At 33.6% G+C, this 20,902-nt stretch overlaps 1 protein-coding gene across 1 annotated transcript; it reads left to right on the forward strand.

The window, feature by feature from the left end:
• Window positions 1–827: 827 nt before the first annotated feature.
• LOC134277852 (acylamino-acid-releasing enzyme-like) lies at window positions 828–16,876 on the forward strand. The gene is made up of 23 exons (XM_062760151.1): window positions 828–894; window positions 3,451–3,683; window positions 3,918–4,011; window positions 4,384–4,462; window positions 4,831–4,970; window positions 5,402–5,539; window positions 5,866–5,954; window positions 6,107–6,147; window positions 6,231–6,352; window positions 6,630–6,687; window positions 7,067–7,167; window positions 9,028–9,079; window positions 9,290–9,375; window positions 9,746–9,881; window positions 10,144–10,221; window positions 11,000–11,080; window positions 11,292–11,380; window positions 11,735–11,845; window positions 12,962–13,010; window positions 13,302–13,332; window positions 14,410–14,512; window positions 15,116–15,222; window positions 16,713–16,876. Exons 1-23 carry the CDS (start codon window positions 883–885, stop codon window positions 16,813–16,815), a joined length of 2,133 nt encoding a protein of 710 aa, XP_062616135.1. The 5' UTR covers window positions 828–882; the 3' UTR covers window positions 16,816–16,876.
• The last annotated feature ends 4,026 nt before the right edge of the window (window positions 16,877–20,902 follow it).

A 20,902-nucleotide genomic window follows, 5' to 3' on the forward strand; every position in this document is an offset into this window, starting at 1 on the left:
TGCACATTCATTCTTTAGAATTTTTTGCTCAGAATTTTGACCCCCCCCCAAAGCATCACTTAGCAAAGTTGCGTTCTCGCGAAATACGGCAAATGTTCAACAAAAAGTTTACTCGCCTTGATTAAATGGATACATATTGAAAATAAATTGTAAACGAACTTTTTTCATTAACTTTCAGCACTGTTCAGTTTTTTCTTGGTATTTGTAACTTACATACGACGTCATGTGACGTCAGAGTCTAGACGCACCAAATGTCACGTGCGGTTTGACGAGCCCGATCTAAATTAAAACAAATAGAAGAGTTTGCGCTCGCTCTAACGGTCGCACCGTCAACATATTATCCCATTTTGGATATTTTTACCCTTTGGGATTTAGGAACCAAACTTGGGTGTTGGATCTGCTAGCCTAATGAAAATGACCTCTACTGCCCCGAGGCTAGAGCTCCAAAAGTCAAAATATTCACAATCCAAACCAATATTCATAAATAATGATCTCGTTCCTGATTACGTGGTTTTCTGTTTAGAAATGCTTGACTTTGTTTCTTACCATTAGAGCACGCAACACTTGCACGTAAATTCCTAAACACTGAAAAGCTGACTCTCTGCATGGGAGCTGCCATCTTGATTTTTTGACAAGTCGTTCTTCGAAAAGGAGTTACAAATTATAAAATCACATGATTCAGACGATTTTTTAAACTTGTTCAATATTAAGATTTGTGGTCCTTAATTTACAGTGGATATTGTAGCTACAATTTTCTTAAATCCCAAAATTATATATGTTATCGAATATAAAATTGACGCAAGTCTTTTTTTTTTAGGCCTATAACGCTACTTTCACTTTACCTTGACCTACTTTTGGTAGAGACTTGGATAACTGACTAAAATGAATGCAAAGGTAATATATAGATGTAGATGAAATTACTAATTAAAAATGAATAATTCAGTGGACTTAAACTTGATACTGCATCCAAATAACTTTGGAGCAGACCACGACATGCAATGATTTGTGTACATATCGCATGTGTATAGACTGCTACGTGCCGTATTACTGCCACCATGCAGGTCTTATGATCTCATATCTTATTTGAGTAAGCATGGGTGAAAGGCACTCTTCAAATTTTTTACAGAAACAAACAACAGTGTTACTTATAATAGTTTTTACAATTTAAAAAGAATAAGAATATATTTTTATCATGATTACAGATAAATATGTACCATTGAGAAGACTTAGATGGCTGATGCGAGTTTCATTGCGTTCTTATGCATGTTCTGATTTTCTAAATACTATACAATTGTGCCATGTGGACTCTTATGATGTTGAATATGGTTTGTTATTCACCAGAAAAATATCGATATTGACATAGGCGAAGCTGATGTCAATATTGATATTTTTCTGGTGAATGACAATTAAACCATTTTCAGCACCAAAAGAGTCCATAATTGCTTTATTATTTTGTCCGAATTTGAATAAATAAGACAATGAAGGCTGCATGACGACATTTTCATTTACAAACCTACATCATTGAAAATTTTTTAAAAATGTCATGATTACAGTTTGTAGCCTCCGTGTTGTCCTTTTGAGTTTCACAATGTGTAAGACGTCCAAATTATGTTTATAAAAATAATCCTGTGATAGGTTTGTCAGACATTTTTCCTGCCAGATATACATAGCTGGCTGTGACTGTTGTAACCATGCATTGTTTACAAGGTTGTTTGAGATACTGATTGTGACGCCACAATGCCGCGATGCACACGCTCTGACCCTCCAGTGAATACGGCTTCAAATCCGGTGAATATGTAGCGTTATGAACTGTTTGCGCTTGACTAAATGTATAGATTATAAAGAGACTATAAATAAACTGTATAATAAAAGATATTAGTGTCAGGTTTAGGTTTCACAATCTCAAAATAACCTGCAACAATTTTCAACTTTTAACCTTACTTGTAACTACAATAGCAACAAATTAAAAATATACATACTCAACAGAAAAAAATTAAGGGTCATGCCCTTACTTTTGTGAAACCTTTTAATTTCAGTCCTATATTTGATGGTGCTAATTGTTGAGTTCGAATCCTGGCCGCGGATCGACGTTGTGTCCTTGGGAAAGGCATATTTTTTCATTTATTAATTTACATATGTCTGAGAAAGATTCCTCATAGCGCTTTGAGTAGCACACGTAACATTTTACATTTTGTACATCTAGACTCTGACGTCACATGAGATCTTTGTAAGTTGCGTTACCAAAAGCATATTAAGCTTATACATTGATATTTTACTGTAGAGTGTTTAACTTATTGTTTTCTGCAAAATCCATGAAATCAGAATGATTATTTTTTTGTTGAACTTTTGTTGCTTCCGTGAAAACATATTTTTTTGGCAAGATGCAATTTGCAAGGCATAATGGGAACTCTGGTTATTGCTGAAAGAATTCATTTGGATAATTGGACAAAGTACATGTATGTCAAATTGAAAAGCTAAGGTCCAAGCTGGGGTAAAAATGTTGGCATTCAAGGAAAAGTCTTCTCTCAGAAGATTGAATTTAACATCTCTGAAGTATGAAGGCCATAGAAATAATTTTCAAAAGTTACATCTAAAGTTAAAATTTGGTAAAATTTGGCAAAAGTTGGTCAAACTCAAAGGTCAAGAGCTCTAAAGTTAAAATTTGGTAAAATTTGGCAAAAGTTGGTCAAACTCAAAGGTCAAGAGGTCAAAAAAAGGTCTTGTCATAAGGAATATACTTGTAAAAGACAAAGGCCATTGCTTTACCTTAAATCAAATATTTGTTGGACAAACAGACAGATGGTTGAACAGGGCAAACACTGATATGAATCTACATTTTTAGGGACATAAAATGGTTCCTTGTTTCCTCAGACATTGATCTATGCAAGCTAGGATACCAAATTTTTCATTGTTAAAGCTTTCAGTGCGTGCATATATCTGGAGGGGGGACTTAAAATGATATATCCAATTATTTTTCAACAGTGTCCATAATATATCTTAAATTTAAAAAAAAAAAAAAAGAAAAACAAGATTTAGTTGAAACAAAGGTATTTTCTATTTTACAGTATGCTAACACTGGAAAATGTAGGTTAAATGTATGGATAATTCAGACAGATTGCCGACTGTAATGTGTAATATCAAATCACACCCATAGTTCTATCATTGAGATGTGTGCAAAATTGGAACACGGTGACTGTGAAGCTGCTCAATCTTATGCATTGATAGTTAAGGACACATGTATTTAATTAAGTATGCATGTACGTCATCGTTGGATGTAAAATTTTCAAATAATTTTATTTCACATTATGAAAATGGATCATAATGTTGTGTTATTCAGTTACAAACTTGAGAAATTTGTTGTATAGTTCTAAAGTGTTCCTATTGAATGTTGTATTTCTGAGTAATGCAGTTACAGATTGAAGTTCGCTGATTCCTTTTTCCTTTTAACAGCTCACTACTGCCATAGAGGTTTACAAGCGACTGGTTTCCCACCCAGAGCCGGTGGTAGCCTGGTTCTCTTACAATGGCATACAGAGCCAGATTGTGGTTAACTCGGTCTGGAACCAGACTGACCTTGACAGATTGGAGAAGGTCAAGTTCACAAAAAGTTACCTCGTCAATGAAAGCAGTCCTGCCAAGTTTGAAGTAATTCACAGGAAGATTTCTACAACAGATAGTAATATGTAAGTATAGATCTAAAATTTTAGTAAAATTTTGTTATAATAAAATGATATTAAAAAAAGTGGTACTTAGAAGTAAAATAAGTTATAAAACTATTTGCGGCTCATTTTAATAGTGGTTGAAAAATACTGTATAATTTCTTTGTGTTTTAAAATATACTTCTGGTATTAAGAATATTGTTTGTTCTTTGAAAACCTATCTTGAAATTTATTTTAGAAGTTTTGATGAATTTTCAGTATGTATAATGAAGAAGCCCCCTCAGGGAAATTTAATGCCGTAGTTCGCAAATTCACGCCAAAAAAAGGAGGAGAGGAAAAACAATTCATTGAGGTGGGAACAAAAAAATGAGAGAATATGCACATAAAGCTAAACTCATTATCCAAATGCAACTGATGAAAGAACTTGGAGATACACATGTATTTATTGATTTAGCTAAAGATATAAAGGGTAAAATGCTTAAATAATAAGTGGTTGCAACTTGTAAGTTACTTTAACATATCTATGGTATCCAAAATATCAGTGTTTGAGGTACTGAAGTTAAAGTGTATTGGTCATCTTGTACTTTTAGCAAAAAGATCATTTAAAATACAATGGACATATGTTCTCTGAATATTCATGAGATGATTTTTTAAATCATGCAGACAGACATGCAGACCTTCTTCTGAGGACAAAAGTTTACTGATTTTTTTATTACCAATACAGATTTGGAATCACTGCAAAAAGATAAAACAGTTTGACATTCTAGGCAAAGAGAAACATGGGAAGATTTGCACCAAGGATGGTAATATGATATGTGAAATTTCATTAAGTGAAGCTTATCTGAAATACCGTATAGCGGGTTTTCTTGACGGGTGTAAAATTTGGCGTTTTACCTGCTCAAAGGTATGCCATTCATTTTGGCGTAATTTATTTTAGCGGACACAGAGTTTTAACTCTTTGCAGATCGACACTCACAGAAAAGGACTTACTATTTTAGCGACTAAAATTTTAGCGGGCTACTATCAAAACGCCAAAATAAGCCAAAATTAGCACCCGCTAAAATAACCCGCTGTACGGTACTTTTGATTCATTTCATTGACCAACCAAACTTTGAGAGGTCTTTTTTTATTTGCTTGCTTTTAAGTTAGTAAATTTGACTTTTCTCTACAGGACAGTTTGGGTGTCTACACTGGTCTAAAGATGAAACAAAGCTATTGTATGTCTCAGAGAGAAAGACTCCCAAGACCGTGTCTTTCTTTGATTCCAAGAAGGGAGAGGGAGATAAATCTGATGAGGAACCTCCTGTCAGGGTATATACAGAGTTTTCTCCCTTGAAATGCAGTAACACTTACATGAATTAGAATTAATACAGTAGGTAATAATAATCTTATCATTAATTTGAATCTTTTTGAAAATTTAGTTGTAAAATGTTAATTGAGGTTGAATACTTGCAATTTCCTTGCAAGTCAGATTTTGGATTAAAGCAATGTGCTGACTTTTAATATTTATTAGTGTCATTAACTGTCTATAGAAAACTTATAATGTTTTTACCATGTTAAGGTAAATTGATAGACATTTGCCTAGAACACGATTATTTTGAATCCAAGGTCAAAAGTTATGCTCATTTATGATTCATGGCCCATCTTCCTGATGTATAACAAGTACCGACAGACATCTAACTGTAATTTAGAAAAAATTCATTATTTGAAAGTTTTTAAACTTACTTTTATTTCTTTCTCAGGGTCGTGAACATGATTTTAAACAGGACTGGGGGGAACAGCTGGTAGGAAAACACAAGCTGGCATTAAATGTCCTGGACCTAGACAGTGGAGATATAAATACACTGGACACCCTTCCTGATGATCTCACTGTTGGACAGGTAAAAATTGTGTACTTTATTACTGAAGAACATTAAAATCAAGAATTCTTTTTATTAGGCCAGCTATATACTGTGGATTCCTAAATGTACACAAGCTAGGAATTAATTATTGCATAATGTGATAAACCTTACAAGATATTTTCGCAAAGTAAAATCACTCACTTTGGTTCTTAGGAAAGTCTAAAACAAAAACCTTTCTTGTCATTAAATACTTGCATAAAATAAGGAATTTACTGTATAAATAAAACTTTCATCAACATTGTCATTTGCATACATCTCTATAAAAAGCAATATGATTAACAGTTATGATTATGATAACAATACAGGCCATTTGGACTCCAGATGATGGGATTGTATTTGTGGGATGGAAGCATGACCCATACAGACTGGGACTGACCTATTGTCCAATCAGACAGCAAGTTATTTATAGTTTCTGTGCTTTCTAAACTGTGATAATTTAAAATTAATACACATCTGTTCATAGACCATAATTTGTGAAATGTATGTATAACCTGATTGTTGAATGCAAAGTTAATTTATATTTGATCAGGTCGTTTAATTTTTCAGGTCAGCAATATATCTTTGGGATTCCAAAAAATCATCCATAAGTAAGTTTACTTTCAAGTAATTTGCTTGGCTAAGGAATCCTAATTAACCACATTTAAATGTATATTGTTTTTTATCCAAAAAGAGCAGTTGAGTGAAGAGGGCAGGGCTAGCTGGTTACCAAGGTTAAGTCTGGACGGGTCTAAGTTGATTTACCTTGACAATGATGTAGGAGGGCCACACTACCAGTGTTCTAGGCTGATGATGGTAAGTGGTGCTATTTCTCTCTTAATCTCTCAAAATCTCTTAATCTCTCTCTCTTTTTCTCTCTCTCTCTCTCTCTCTCTCAATCAATCTCAGTCTCTCAAAAATTATGTTAATTAAAAATTACATGTACATATACTTGTGTAAGATATTTTGATTTTACATACATTTTGAATATTACTGCAACATTTAACAAATTATTTATTATGAAGACACAGTTTCTGTATAAATTTCAGTGGTAAACACATCTATTGAGTACCCCTTCAATATTTTTTTCCAGTATGATATGAAGTCAGGAAAACTAGCTGTACTGGTGGATGTTGTTAAAGATCCTAAAGGTATGATTGCAAAATTGAAAAAAAATATACACATGCAGTTTCATTTTCAGTAACAGGGGCAACATTGCTTTCTCCAATTCTTTGATGTCTGTTTTAAATGAATAAATGAGAATTGGTCTGTCTTTTGAAATTTTGTTATAAAAGTGAACTTAATTGAGAAGAAGATGAAAAAAAGTAAAGGTGAATACCAGGATATGTTTATAAATAAAAAAGGGCCCATGGGTCACATTGCTCACCTGAGCACATTGGGTAGAAAAAGCACAAATCAGTTCAATATATATGATTTGAGTTAGAAGTTACATTGTACTTAAATGTACTACCTATTGTCTCTCAAAATCATGGTTTGCATTTAAATTCGACCTCCTCCTCTTGTTACCAGGGGAGGAATTTCCTGGTATTTACAGTATGTCATTACCTCAGCGGTGTTGGGCCCCTGATGGAAAACGCGTCATCTTTAACAGTGTATGGAGAAGTGAAGTGGTAAGTTTATCTCATAAGTTTTCATATCAGTTCTTTCACATTTCAAACTCTGTAAAACTTTCTTCTTACAGACTTGCTCATTTTTTTAAATTCAGGAAACAAGCCTGAAATATTTTCTAAGCTTGCATTTTCTTTAAATAATTGTAGTAATCTATAAGGCAGTTAAAATCATAAACTTTTTAGCAAACAAACTTTTGTGCATGTTTTTTCTAAACTGCAGAGTTAATTAAGATTTTGAATGAATTTTTCTCATTTCAAAGCATGATATTTTTGCAGAAGGGCAATGAACAGACCATATATATATCACAGTTTATTTCCCCAACTTTGTAATGTTACTATCTCTAATGGCTTAAATATCTGCAATGAAAAAGTGTCCATCATCTGCCTAATCATATGCTTTTTTCTGATAAGAGGTTTTCAAAATGCTACCCCCCTTATGATGTTACATTTTCATTTTTATGCCCCACCATGAATATGGCCGGGGCATATAGTGTTCGTCATGTCCGTCTTCCGTCCTTCTGTCCTTCCATCACACTTAGTTCAAAGCTCAGTTTCAAAGAATTATTCATTCTATTCATTGACAAGCTATTTTCATCAAACTTCATATGCTGATAGATATTGATGAGAGCTATGCAACTGCATCAACATTTTAAGACCTTGACCTCTCCTGTGACCTTGACCTCACTTTCCTTAAATTAGTGTTTAGCTCAGTTTTAAACATACATGTACCAGTTTTCTTAAATCAGTGTCAAACTTCATATGCAGATACATACTGATGAGAGCTTTTCAACTGCATCAACATTTTTTAACCTTGGTATTTCATTTGACCTTGAGCTCACTTTCATCAAATTGTGTTTAAGTTAGTTTTAAAGAAATCATTCAAGATATTTTTTATCAAACTTCATATGTTGATACTAAGTAATGAGAGATATTCAACTGCATCAACATTTTTAACCTTGACCTTTCCTTTAACCTTGACCTCACTTTTCCTAAATTAGTATCAAACTTCATATGCTAATGCATACTGGTGTAAGCATTCAGCTGCATTAACATTTTTCACCTTGACCTTCATTTGACCATGACCTCACTTTTATCAAATTGTGTTTAAGTCAGTTTAAAATAAACCATTCATAATATTTTTCTCAACATCATATGCTAGCTGATACATACTGATGAGAGCTTTTCAATTGCATAAACATTTTTTTACCTTGGCATTTCCTTTGACCTTGACCTCACTTTAAAGAAATTCATGTCAAACTTCATATGCTGATACATACTGATGTAAGCAATTCAAGTGCATCACTATTCAAGATATTCTGATCAAATTTCATAAACTAATATAAATTTTCATGTTGCATTACTGATATACCCCTGGCAGGGCATTTATGTCCTATGGACATATTTCTAGTGTATTTAGGTAGACTAAACAAATTAAGATACGAAATTCTTTTTGTAAGATTTAGATTTAAATAAATGATGTCACCATGAGTACTAGAAATAAGCATTTCTGTGAAATTCTTTCAAAAATCTACAGACTAATTCCAGTAAAACTTTGACTTTGGTATAAAAAACCAAGGTTTACAAGGTTTTTGGTAAATACTAAAATAAGGGATACAGTCATGAAATGTATGGGATTGCATTTTAAATGCTACTCAGTTTTCCTAAATATTTGATTTCTGATTTCAGTAAAACTTTATCTGCAAATAGATTATTCCAATAATCATAAATCCATCAATAGGTATATTGCTAAAGCTACACAGTTTTTAGTTCAGCAGCCACTTCTCTCTTTCAATCATAATAATTTATATTTAGACATACAGTGGAGCTACAGTCTTGTCAGAGATTTCTGGTTTATTGTAGGGAATCCTGGTGGTAGACACAGAGACAAAGAAAGTGACCCCCATTCTCTCTAGTGAGTGTCCTCAACTCTATCCTTATAGTAACAGATAAATCTTCTCAAAGGAAATGGCTATTGAAATGACAGTATCATCAGCAAGTACTAATATGAAAGATTTTTTTGTATTAAAGATTTGTAGTGATTGTTAAGAATTACAAAGTTAATTTGTGGTTTTATTATAAATGTTCATGATGATAAATATGAATTGCATGCATTTATTTTTAGAATCTCATGGCTGCCTGAAGGTCACTGATATATTCCAAGACAGGATGCTAGTAATGCAGTCCAGTATAAACCAGTTACCATACTTTGTAAGTGTGCATATTAAAGAAAACTTTATTGGTCTGAGAGAAAATCTTTCTAGTAAATGGTAGAAGTAAAAAGTTTTTACATCAGTATTTCAAAATCATTTAAATAATCAAAAGACCCCCCACCCCACCTGAAAATGAATCCTTCAGATTTCTGACTGTTCATGATATTGAGGATGAATCCTCAAAATTAATCTGTAGTTGTATTATTCTTCAAATCAGGTCTGTCCTTATTACTGGATCACTTTTGGTTTTTCAGTTCTACCACTATCCAGGTTTGGAGTAAAATTCTAGATTGAGAACTTCTGTAGTTTTCAGTAACCTTTTCTATTATATCTATCTGTTTATTTCTATGATATTGATCTGTTTACAGAGTATATGCAGACTTCCAGAAAGTGGTCAGGAATCCTCAGCTGTGTTCCATCCTCTGGACGACCCAGAGCCAACTTTAGACATCAACTTTGAAATTTTGAAATTTAAGCCAACAAATCGACCCCATCCTAAATTTGGTAGGTCTTCCTAAGATGGAATTCAGAATCAACACAAGTACATGTATACCACCAAATTTGGAATTCAATCTTGCCTAATCTTAAATTTGGTAGAATAATTTTGCTGATTCTGACAACTGATGCAAAAAAGAAACCATATCAAGTTCATGATAACATTGTAATACTTTTGATTCTGATATTACATACTCAAGTATTGATAAGTTCAAGTTTTTTAGGGGGGATTCATAACAAAGAAAGTGATTTATTTTATTTTATCTTGCAGGTACACATGAATATGAGGCAATTCTAGTCACACCAAAAACCAACAAAGGAAAACACCCATTAATTGTATTTCCACATGGTGAGTGCATTTTTATTACAATGGTATCAATTCAAATTTCTTTTAATACCATAAACAAGTGGTAAAACTTCCAGTAACACTTCAAATCCTGCTAAACCTGTGTAAAATCACCAATGCCCCCCTCCCCACCATTTCCCTCCCCCACTTTTATGGCTCTCAGACAAAGATTTAGTACTCAGGGTTCAACACTAACATTTTTAGGCATTAGTCCACCGGACTAGTACTTCTTTATTTTTAGTAGTCTGTGAGCAATTTTATGAGTCCATCAAATTAAATCTTTAACTACAATAAACATTTCACTGTACTTTTTATATTTTTTATCAATTAAACAAAGCATTTACGTGAAATGTTTTACGCTAAGATTTGTTGAAATCTCGCTAACTTGTTCAAAATTCTCTTTACATGATTACATCATACAAACATCCACCATCTTTCTTTTTCTGCCATACTAAATCATGATTGCTCAAATGCTTTTTTAATATCATACCAATGAGTCCTAAAAGCCCCTAAAATTAAGCACCATATTGACTCCAAATTACTTCACTTCCTGCCAAGAGGCTAGAAAGCTAAAAATACATACAGGGTTTTCCAGTGAAAGTTGTCGAGAATTGAACATCGGTGAATTATTATTTTTTTTTCAAAAATTTTATTAGTCCGTTTGGACTAATTAGCCACAGATTTTATTAGTCCAGATGAAAATGTATTAGTCTAAAACTAACGTTAATGTCAAACCCTGTAGTACTATATAAGTAAACCAGGACATTTTTTTTAATTACAGGCGGACCTCATTCTGTCTTGACAACAGATTTCCTCCTTCTTCCTGCAGTCTTTACGCTCTGTGGATTTGCAATTGTTAAAAGTAAGTCATTTTGAGGAAATACAGTAAAACTTGTTTAATCTGAGTCTTGTGTACTTTGAAATCTTGTCTATTTAATGATGAAAAGGTAAAGTCCCTTCAGCTAAATTCAATTGATTAAAATTCCAAACTGACAAATCCTGAATAAAAAATGACACAAATAGTAGTTGGTTTACAGTAAATGAATCATGAATGTCTGTTTTTTTGTGTACAGTTAACTACAGAGGTTCTATCGGCTATGGAGATGACAGTCTGCGGTCTTTACCCGGCAATGTGGGAGACATGGATGTCAAAGATTGTCAGGTATAAGAATATGTCACAGAGAACCAATAGCTGGTTTTAGTCATGAATTTCAGGTATCTTTACCCATTTTTAAATCAATTGCATCTATCTTCAAATGAACTGAAAAAAGGTTAAATTCAAGTACGTAGTATACATATACATGTACTTATGAGCATTAATCATGTTAATAAGCTTTATTCCCTTTGAAATAGTTTTGAGAGATTTATATAAATATTTCGCTCAGTGTTTCTTTTCTAAATTTGATAAGTAATTTATGTCAAAGAAAATGAAAGACAAAAGAGTTATAAGTTTTTAATCAATGTATAATGAATAATTATGAGACACCCTACTGTTTTATTTGAATTTCAAAATTAGGATGTTGCTGAGAGTGTTGTCAAATTAGATCAAATAGACAAGAACAAGGTGGCTGTGTTTGGTGGATCTCATGGAGGATTTCTAACAACACATTTGATTGGTCAATATCCAGTAAGTGAGTTTGAAATTTTTTTTTGATTGGTCAGTATCCAGTGCATTGTTAGAACACAAATGACTGGTTAGATATCCAGTGAGTTGCCAAATCAACATCTTTCAAAAATATACCGTCATGGAATTGATATTTTATAAATATTATCTAAAATTCCCAATTCTATAATAAAAGAGTTGAACCTTGTGACTTATGAATACAAAGTGAATGTGAAGAACTGCGAACGATAGTATTGTTCTCCCGCCTACCTCCAAGTCAATTTTCAAAAGTTAACATATTCGATGAATTTTTAATATTTTTTATAGATAATTATCTGAATTTTCATAAAACATTACTTATTTGGGAAAACAAAGAGAGATAACTCTAAAATTTTGGTAAAACTTGTGTTTCAATGGAAAATATTTTTAAAACATCTCCCCCCCCCCCCCCCCCCCCCCCTCCCCCCTGTGTCACAAAAATTCCTTTTTACAGGTAATATGGAATGGTACTTCACAAATTCATTCCAAAGCTTTTTGTGTGACACGGGGAGGGGGGGGCATATATTTATTCACAAAAAAATGATAAAAATACTTATTTTCCACCAATTTCAAAGCGATTACAACTGAAACATTATATTTTATTGATATATTTATGTTTTATTTATTTCCCTAAAACAAAAGAAAAGATATAAGGAACATTTAATCATATCCAAGACTATTTTAAAATACAGTGATGCTTGAAACTCCAATTTCAATGGAAAAAATCGTCTACCCCCCTTTTTTCAAGAGCTGGAATTATGGATATGTTTAGGTTGGTGTTAAGACAATTTATCAATTACCATTGAACTGTTCTTTGAATTAAACAAAGATTTTATGGCCAAATTGCTATTCATATTGAATTAAATGGTTCCAAAATGTAGGCGGGAATTGAGAGTTAGCGTGCATGTTTCTTTCTATAATCAGAATCCTTTGTGAAATTAAAGTGCTCTTTGTCTTGGCATGTACAAATTATATTAAAAATGAATTGATATTTTCTTCACTTTATAATTCTTAATCAGAATAATCAATAAAGCATCTAACTTATTTGTGCACATACATCTAGTCTGTTATATTAATGTCAAACTTCACTGCTTTCTACAGAATTTTTACAAGGCAGCATGTTGTAGGAATCCAGTTACAGACATAGCAGGTAGGAAATCTAATTAAATACATTGCATGGTCTTTCTCTGTAAATCATTCAGTAACCAAGCACAATGTGCATCAAAGTAAAAAAAATTAAGCATATTGAAGGTCATGATAAAAAGATATCCCTGTATATCCTGCATAATGCAAACGCCCTGTTGTATAAACACAGATACATTATTATAGCCACTAATAAAATTCCATTTCTAAATCTGTAACTCTTTAAAAAATCATTTTTGTATTTGAATCAGCTGATATAATGCTAATATCTTAATAATTAACCCTTTCTCTTACACAGGCATGTTGGCCACAACAGATATTCCAGATTGGTATGAACAAAATCACCTTCATGCATATACTGTCTTTACCATCTAATGATTCTATTTACATTAAATATATTGTTTAACAAGTTTCAACATATATTTTAGAACATCAGAGTAGAATTCTGAACATCATACTTTAATACTTTCAACTGATAAAATATACAGGAAAACATGGTTATAGCTAACACACTTATAATGAAGCAAAGTGATTTTCATCCCACATGTCTCAGAAATATATTGTAAACTTATTGGATATGACAAACTATGCTTATAAGCAAAATTATGCATTCCTAGCACTTCATTATAAATATGTTTTACTGCATTAAGTTTAAAATGACAGAATTTGTTTTTTTTAAATTAATTTTAATCTCACCTGAGCCAAAGGCTCAAGTGAGCTTTTCTGATCACAATTTGCCCGTTGTCTGTCGTTGTAGTTGTAAACTTTTTACATTTTCGACTATTTCTCAAGAACCGCTGGGCCAATTTCAACCAAACTTGCCACAAAGCATCCTTGGGTAAAGGGGAATTAAGTTTGTTCAAATGAAGGGCCACGCCCTAATTCAAGGGGAGATAATTGGCAATCAATGAAAATTTGGTGGTATCTTTTAAAAATCTTCATCTCCCCTTGGGTAGGGCGGGGCCACAATGGACGACCAAAGTTTTACATAGAAATATATAGGAAAATTCTTCAAATATCTTCATCTTAACAATTACAAAGCCATAATTGATCATATTTATTTGGAAGCATCCTCGGGTAGTGTAGATTCAAGTTTGTTCAAATCATGACCCTCCGGGGTAGGGCGGGGCCACAATGGCCAATCAAAGTTTTACATAGACATATATAGGAAAATTCTTTAAAAATTATCTTATCAAGAATAGCAAAGCCATGATTGGTCATGGGACTACTTTTGGATATAAACTATTCAATAATAATCCAATTTCTACTTTTTCCCAGCCACAGTGCTCAGGTGAGTGATGTGGCACATGGGCCTCTTGTTGTAGTTAGCAACATAAAAAAGGACACTATGAGAGCAATTTAAGCTGACTTTCCTGTATATTGATACTTTGTTTGTTTGTTTGTAGGTGCTATACAGAGAGTGGATATGAATTCAAACATGATGCTTTACCAACAGGAGAGAGACTCACTGAAATGTGGAACAAGTCGCCATTACAGTATGTTGATAAGGTAATTCATTGTACACATCGTACTTTGATGACTTCAAAGAAATCTATACTGCAGTAAGTTGGTTGTCACATTTTTTCTTGTAAACCAAGATTTAAATAGAAATATATAGGGAAATTCATTAAAAATTTTCTTTACAAAAACCACTGGGCCAGAAAACCTAAAAATTCTGTGGAATCATCCTTGGGAAGTGTAAATTCTAATTCTTTTTTTTTCAAATCATGACTTCAGGTGTAGGGTGGGGCTACAATATGTATTGCAAGGTGGAAAATCTGGTGAATAACAGCAGGGCCAGTGTTACTCAGGTGAGCCTTGTGGCCCATGGGTCTCTTGTTCATCTAATGGGCTTGAATGACTGATTGATTGTATGTTGTTTAACGTTCATCTCGAGAATTTTTCACTCATATGGAGACACCACACTTGCCAGTTATCACATTTTTAGAAAAGTCGGAGTAGGGTTACATGTTACACTTGTTCAAGATGTCATTTTAGGCAGGAACACTTCCAATTTACTTTCAAATATTAAACTTCAAACATTTGTGAATATATGTTTCAATAGATAAATTTCACACATGTAAAATGCTCCTATATTTTGTTATTATGCAGGTAGAGGCTCCCCTATTAATTATGCTGGGGTTGGATGATGCCAGAGTCCCTCCTAAGCAGGGTGAGCAGTACTATAAGCAACTGAGAGCCAGGAACAAAAAGGCCAGGTATAGATAGTACAGTCAAACTGAGCTAACACCCTGTAAATAGTCAAACTGATCTAACACCTGGTATACAGTCAAACTGATCTAACACCTGGTAAACAGTCAAACTGATCTAACATCTGGTATACAGTCAAACTGATCTAACACCTTGTAAAAAAGTAAAACTTATCTAACAACCAGTAAATAGTCAAACTGGTCTAAAACCCAGTATACAGTCAAACTGATCTTACACCCAGTAAACAGTCAAAAAGTTAATTAAATTACAATTACTTTCCCAAAACCCTCAATTAAATTACCATTACCAAGGCCGGTATTCAGTCAAACTGATCTAACACCCTGTAAATAGTCAAGATTATCCAACTACCAGTAAACAGTCAAACTGGTTAAACACCCAGTATACAGTCAAACTGATCTACCACCATGTATACAGTCAAACTGTTCTAACGCCCGGTATACAAACTGATCTAACACCCAGTAAATAGTCAAAATTATCTAACTACCAGTAAACAGTCGAACTGATCTAACATCCGATAAATAGTCAAAATTATCTAACTACCAGTAAACAGTCAAACTGATCTAACAGACAGTAAATAGTCAAAATTATCTAACACCCGGTAAATAGTCAAAATTATCTAATTACCAGTAAACAATCAAACTGATCTTACACCCAGTAAATAGTCAAAATTATCTAACAACCAGTAAACAGTCAAACTGATCTAACACCCGGTATACAGTCAAACTGATCTAATACCTGATATACAGTCAAGCTTGTCTTATCTTAAACCTGAAATACAGTCAGACTTATTTGATCTAACACCTGACATACAGTCAAACATGTCTATTTAAACATCTGACATACAGTCAAACTTGTATAATCTTACACCTGACATACAGACTTGTCTGATCTAACACCTGATATACAGTCAAACTTGTGTGATCTAACACCTGACATACAGTCAAACTTGTGTGATCTAACACCTGACATACAGTCAAACTTGTATAATCTTACACCTGACATACAGACTTGTCTGATCTAACACCTGATATACAGTCAAACTTGTCTGATCTTACACCTGACATACAGTCAAACTTGTGTGATCTAACACCTGACATACAGTCAAACTTGTGTGATCACACACCTGACATACAGTCAAACTTGTCTGTTGTAATACCTGACATACAGTCAACCTTGTCTGATTTAACACCTGACATACAGTCAACCTTGTCTGATTTAACACCTGACATATAGTCAAACTTGTGTGATCTTACACCTGACAATCCTTTTACTCTGATATATCCAACCTTGTTGTAACAAATAACATTTATATACAGGAAGAAAAATTGTTTATTCCAATTGGCACTTTACTATAAGTATGTTTTACTGTGTATCATTTCATCATAATTAAACAAACATCAGATATTTGTTCAAAGAAATGCATTTTGCACATTAAATAAATTTTTTTTTTTATTTTAAAAAATATCTCTCTCCGTAGGTTGATTGGCTACAAAGACAACTGTCATCCTATTGATACAGTAGAGGCTGCAGCAGATTCCTGTATGAATATCCTGGATTGGTTCTGGCAACACTTGGATTAAGTCGGAAGCTGGCAACTTAATTAAGTGTGATACCAGCAGATATTTCAAATACTTTGTTCACAACACTTTATTGTTATGCAGAATATTGTGTAGTCAATAAAGGTTTATTTTATGTATACAATAGTTATTTTTCATAATAATGTGCAGGGATATGGACATAAATAAAATATTTTTTTAATGATGTTAATTTTCGAGTCACTTGTCTTTCAAGAATCAAGGTTTTACTTTCAATATGAGGATTATAAAAAGGTGCTCGCAAAAGTTTGAGATAAACATTTTCAGTGTAAATTTTGCAGATCAAGTCGTCCAACAATCTGTTTCCATGGGTGCTAATTGTGCCCGTTTTTAGTTTCATTTGATATCTTACGGTTGACTGCAACTATGTCCTTTGGAAAAATAAGAAATATTTATATTGTTTTCCTTCTCTTCCAACCTACCTTGGAATTAGATAAACGTTTTGGTGATACACAATGCATAACAAGTTCATTTTATGTGTATCTATCTATTGATTTCAATTTATTAATTGGTGCTTCTCAATGAGAGAAGCTATCGCAAGCTGGAAAATACTAGATGAAATTTTGTCAGGGTCTCATGTCAATGAGTTGACATGGAACCTCTGTTGTCCTGATTGATTTTTTTTCAATTTACGCTGAGTAGGCAATATTTTAGCCATATTTTGGCTGTTGTCCTGAGGGTAGTTATTAGCAGATCATTTTTTTGTATCCATATGATGCAGATTTTATTCAAAACAATTTTCTAAAAGAAAAAGTCTTTTGCTGTAGCCTTGCGTCTGATGATGTATCAATGATGTGGTATTCATTTTCATTCCTACTTTGATTTGATGTATTTTTTACTTATTTGAATGTTTCACTGACTAGAAACTATAAAGGCTAAGAAAATATGAAGATAAGGAACAGAAATTAAGGACTGAAGTCCATTAAACTATCACAAATTTAATTAAAACAAATGGAACAAGGACCTACAATAACATCAGAGGTTGGATCAGATGCCATAGAAGAGTAAGTAACCCCTGTCATTGTCACAGCTGCAGTGGGTAACGTTCCTTGTTTATGTAGTTATATTAATTCTGGCTATAACATGCATATGCTTTGTTTTTATCTCCCAGCTCATTCTATACCCAAGAGCATGCTCTGTGTAGTATCATTTTTTTTAACTTGAGGCAGGCTACTAACAGATAAGTCGATGTTACAAGGATTTCAACAACCTTGTTTAAAGTCAGCATTTTGTAAATTCTGTGGTATATTGACCTTGTAAGCAATCGTTCTTGGACTGACCTTTCCATACAAATTGTAAATTCCATGCTTTTATATTATTTTTTTTCTGTGGACTATTCCGTCTACCTGAATAATACATATATTACTGATGTCGAGTGTGACCGCTTGGCCGGAGATGCTTACCCCTCCAAGGCACCTGATCCTACCTCTGGACAGTATGGGAGTCTGTTTTATGTACTGGTCAAAGATTTATGCGAATTTCACTTAATCACTGGTCCACTTGACCGATGAATATATTTTTTATTTCAAAAACTCCGATTTATTAAAATATAAAATAAGAAAAGCAAAGGTTTTGTGTTCCTTAAACAAGTTGAAAATCACGTCAAATGTCTTGAGCATCATAGCACAAACAATGGTTTCATGTATTCTAATGCTGATATTTGATTTTCTTCACTTGATTGTCTCTCATTTCAGAAACAAACAAAATGTCCCTTGCATCGATACAGAGTCCAAAAGGGCCCCTTAGCCCATAATTTATAAAGCCGAGGAACATGCCGTCTCGATCTATGATGTGAACACAGTCATTGTCATAATCTGCTATAAGGATGTGACTCCGACTGTCTGTTGTGATCCCTTTGGGGTTGAACGGTTTTCTTTTGGGAGAGGGAGTTTGACCCCTGTATATGAATCTCCGTTTTCCAGCTTGGTTGATCACAATTACTGATTTATCATTAAAGTCCACCTCACAAATATCCAAGTTCCCGTTTTCACTGATGCAATTTTGATTATGAACAGGATGTTCATAGATAGAGGTTCTGTCTTTTAGCAGTATGGATTGTTTCTCTGTAGAGCCAGAGTAACGAACAACCTTTAACTTCTCGTCTCTATTATTGTGCATGTTCACTAGAAGATCTCCAGAGGGGGTAGAGCAGACTCCGTAAGGGATCCACTTATGTAGTATTATAGACTCAATGCGTTCATCTTTCATTATGTTTATACTTTTTGCAATTGGATCAGTATACACCAGTTCACCATGTTTTGTCACTGCAATGCCCCCTGGTCGGTTCTTTGACATGGTTCCTACTGTCTGGAGTATTTCCCCCCGTTTGATGCTGAAGAGGTACATTTTATCTTCGGCTCCTCCTGTCCAGAGTTTATCATCATTTAAAATGGCCACAAAGTAAGGACCAAATAAAAATGAAAACTTCATTTTTATGGTGGTGTAAATTTTTGGTTTATCAAGAAACTGTGTAACCATTGGTAGAGTAGCTGCTTCTTGTATGTTTTGTTCTGACTTCATGCCTTGGCCCCTAAGATACAAGGTTGACTCTCTGGGACGTGATTTACCAGAAGGGTAAAGGGGATCGGATTTTCTGTTTTCAAATTTGACCACTTTATGGACAGTATCTTCGTCAGTTGAAATGTGTTCCTCCACACAGGCCCTGCATAGGTTGATGAGGCATGTATTGCAGTGCATCTCTATTACGGATGTCTTGCACACATGGCATCGTATCACATCCTGGGCACTAGTAAGAGGATTCATTGGTATATTTTATCTACATATTAAATTTAAAAAAAAAGGAGCCATTAAACTCTTGATTTCCATTTTGACATAGTGATTTTAATAAAACGAGTTACAAGTTAAATCAATTTTTCATTAATTTTTATTTTAAAAAACTCAATTATTTTTTTTTTGCCACCTGGGTATACTCAGATGACCTATTGCTATCCGTTTTTGTCCGTCGTCGTGCGCCGTGCGTTATTATTTGAACATTTTCAAGTTCTTCTATGCAACCGCTCAACCAATTTCAACCAATTTAAACACAAAGAAAGCTTAAGGGGGAACAAAAATTGTTAATTTCATGGTCCCTGAGGGATGGGGCCAAAACCACTAAAATTAATGTAATCTTCAAAAATATTCTTTTATACCCCTGGGCATTAAGTAGTCAAACTTTTAACACGACTGTAATCAGCATTAGTCTTCTATAAAACTTTTGAAATTCATGGCCCCAGGGTCAGGGATTCTAGTGCTAGGGTTGGACTTAATAGATTGTATAGTGAAAATGCATTTATTCTTTAAAAATCTTCTTCCCTTCTCCTGGGCATTAAATAAAGTAACCAAGTACTAGTCCGAAATATCTGACGTTTTCTTGGCTTTTGAACGATTTTGATATTTTACTTGCTTGGCATGTAAAATATCAAAATAGTGAAAAAGCCGGGAAAACGTCAGATATTTCGGACTAACCTAGTAAATGGTTTTGCTGAATAAGCTGAATTTCTTACGAAATTGAGAATTTCATGGCCCTGGGTCAGGGGTTCTGGTGTTAGGGCGGGGCTCTATTGATTATATAGTGAAAATGCTTAAATTCTTTTAAAGTCTTTTCCTCTGCTCTTGGGTGTTTAACCAATAAACTATGTACATAGTTATGATGAGGAAGGATGCTTCTTCCTAAGTTATGAATTTCAAGGCCCCTGGATCAGGGGTTCTGGTGCTAGGTCGTTGCTCTAATGATTATATCGTGAAAATGCATGGATTCTTTGGAAATCTTTTCCTTTGCTACTGGGTATTATGCCAATGATCTAGGTACATATTTATGATGAAGAAGGTGTGTTTTCCAAAATGGTTCATTTCAGGGCCTCTGGGCTAGGGGTACCGTGGGAGGAGGGGTTACATAGTCAGAAAAAAGTAACTCTTTGAAATCTGCTCTTTGTTATTAATCAACCATTTTTGATGAAATAAAATTTAAAATTTATGATAACATTTCCAAAATTTTGAAATATGAGGCCCCAATGTCAGTGACCCCTGTGGTGAGGGGAGCACAACTGGTTATAATATGGAAATGCATTTTCTC

The sequence above is a fragment of the Saccostrea cucullata genome, unplaced genomic scaffold (genome assembly GCF_032062105.1).
Source record: "Saccostrea cucullata isolate Sc308-1 unplaced genomic scaffold, CSIRO_AGI_Scuc_v1 ctg6388, whole genome shotgun sequence".
NCBI lineage: Eukaryota > Metazoa > Mollusca > Bivalvia > Ostreida > Ostreidae > Saccostrea > Saccostrea cuccullata.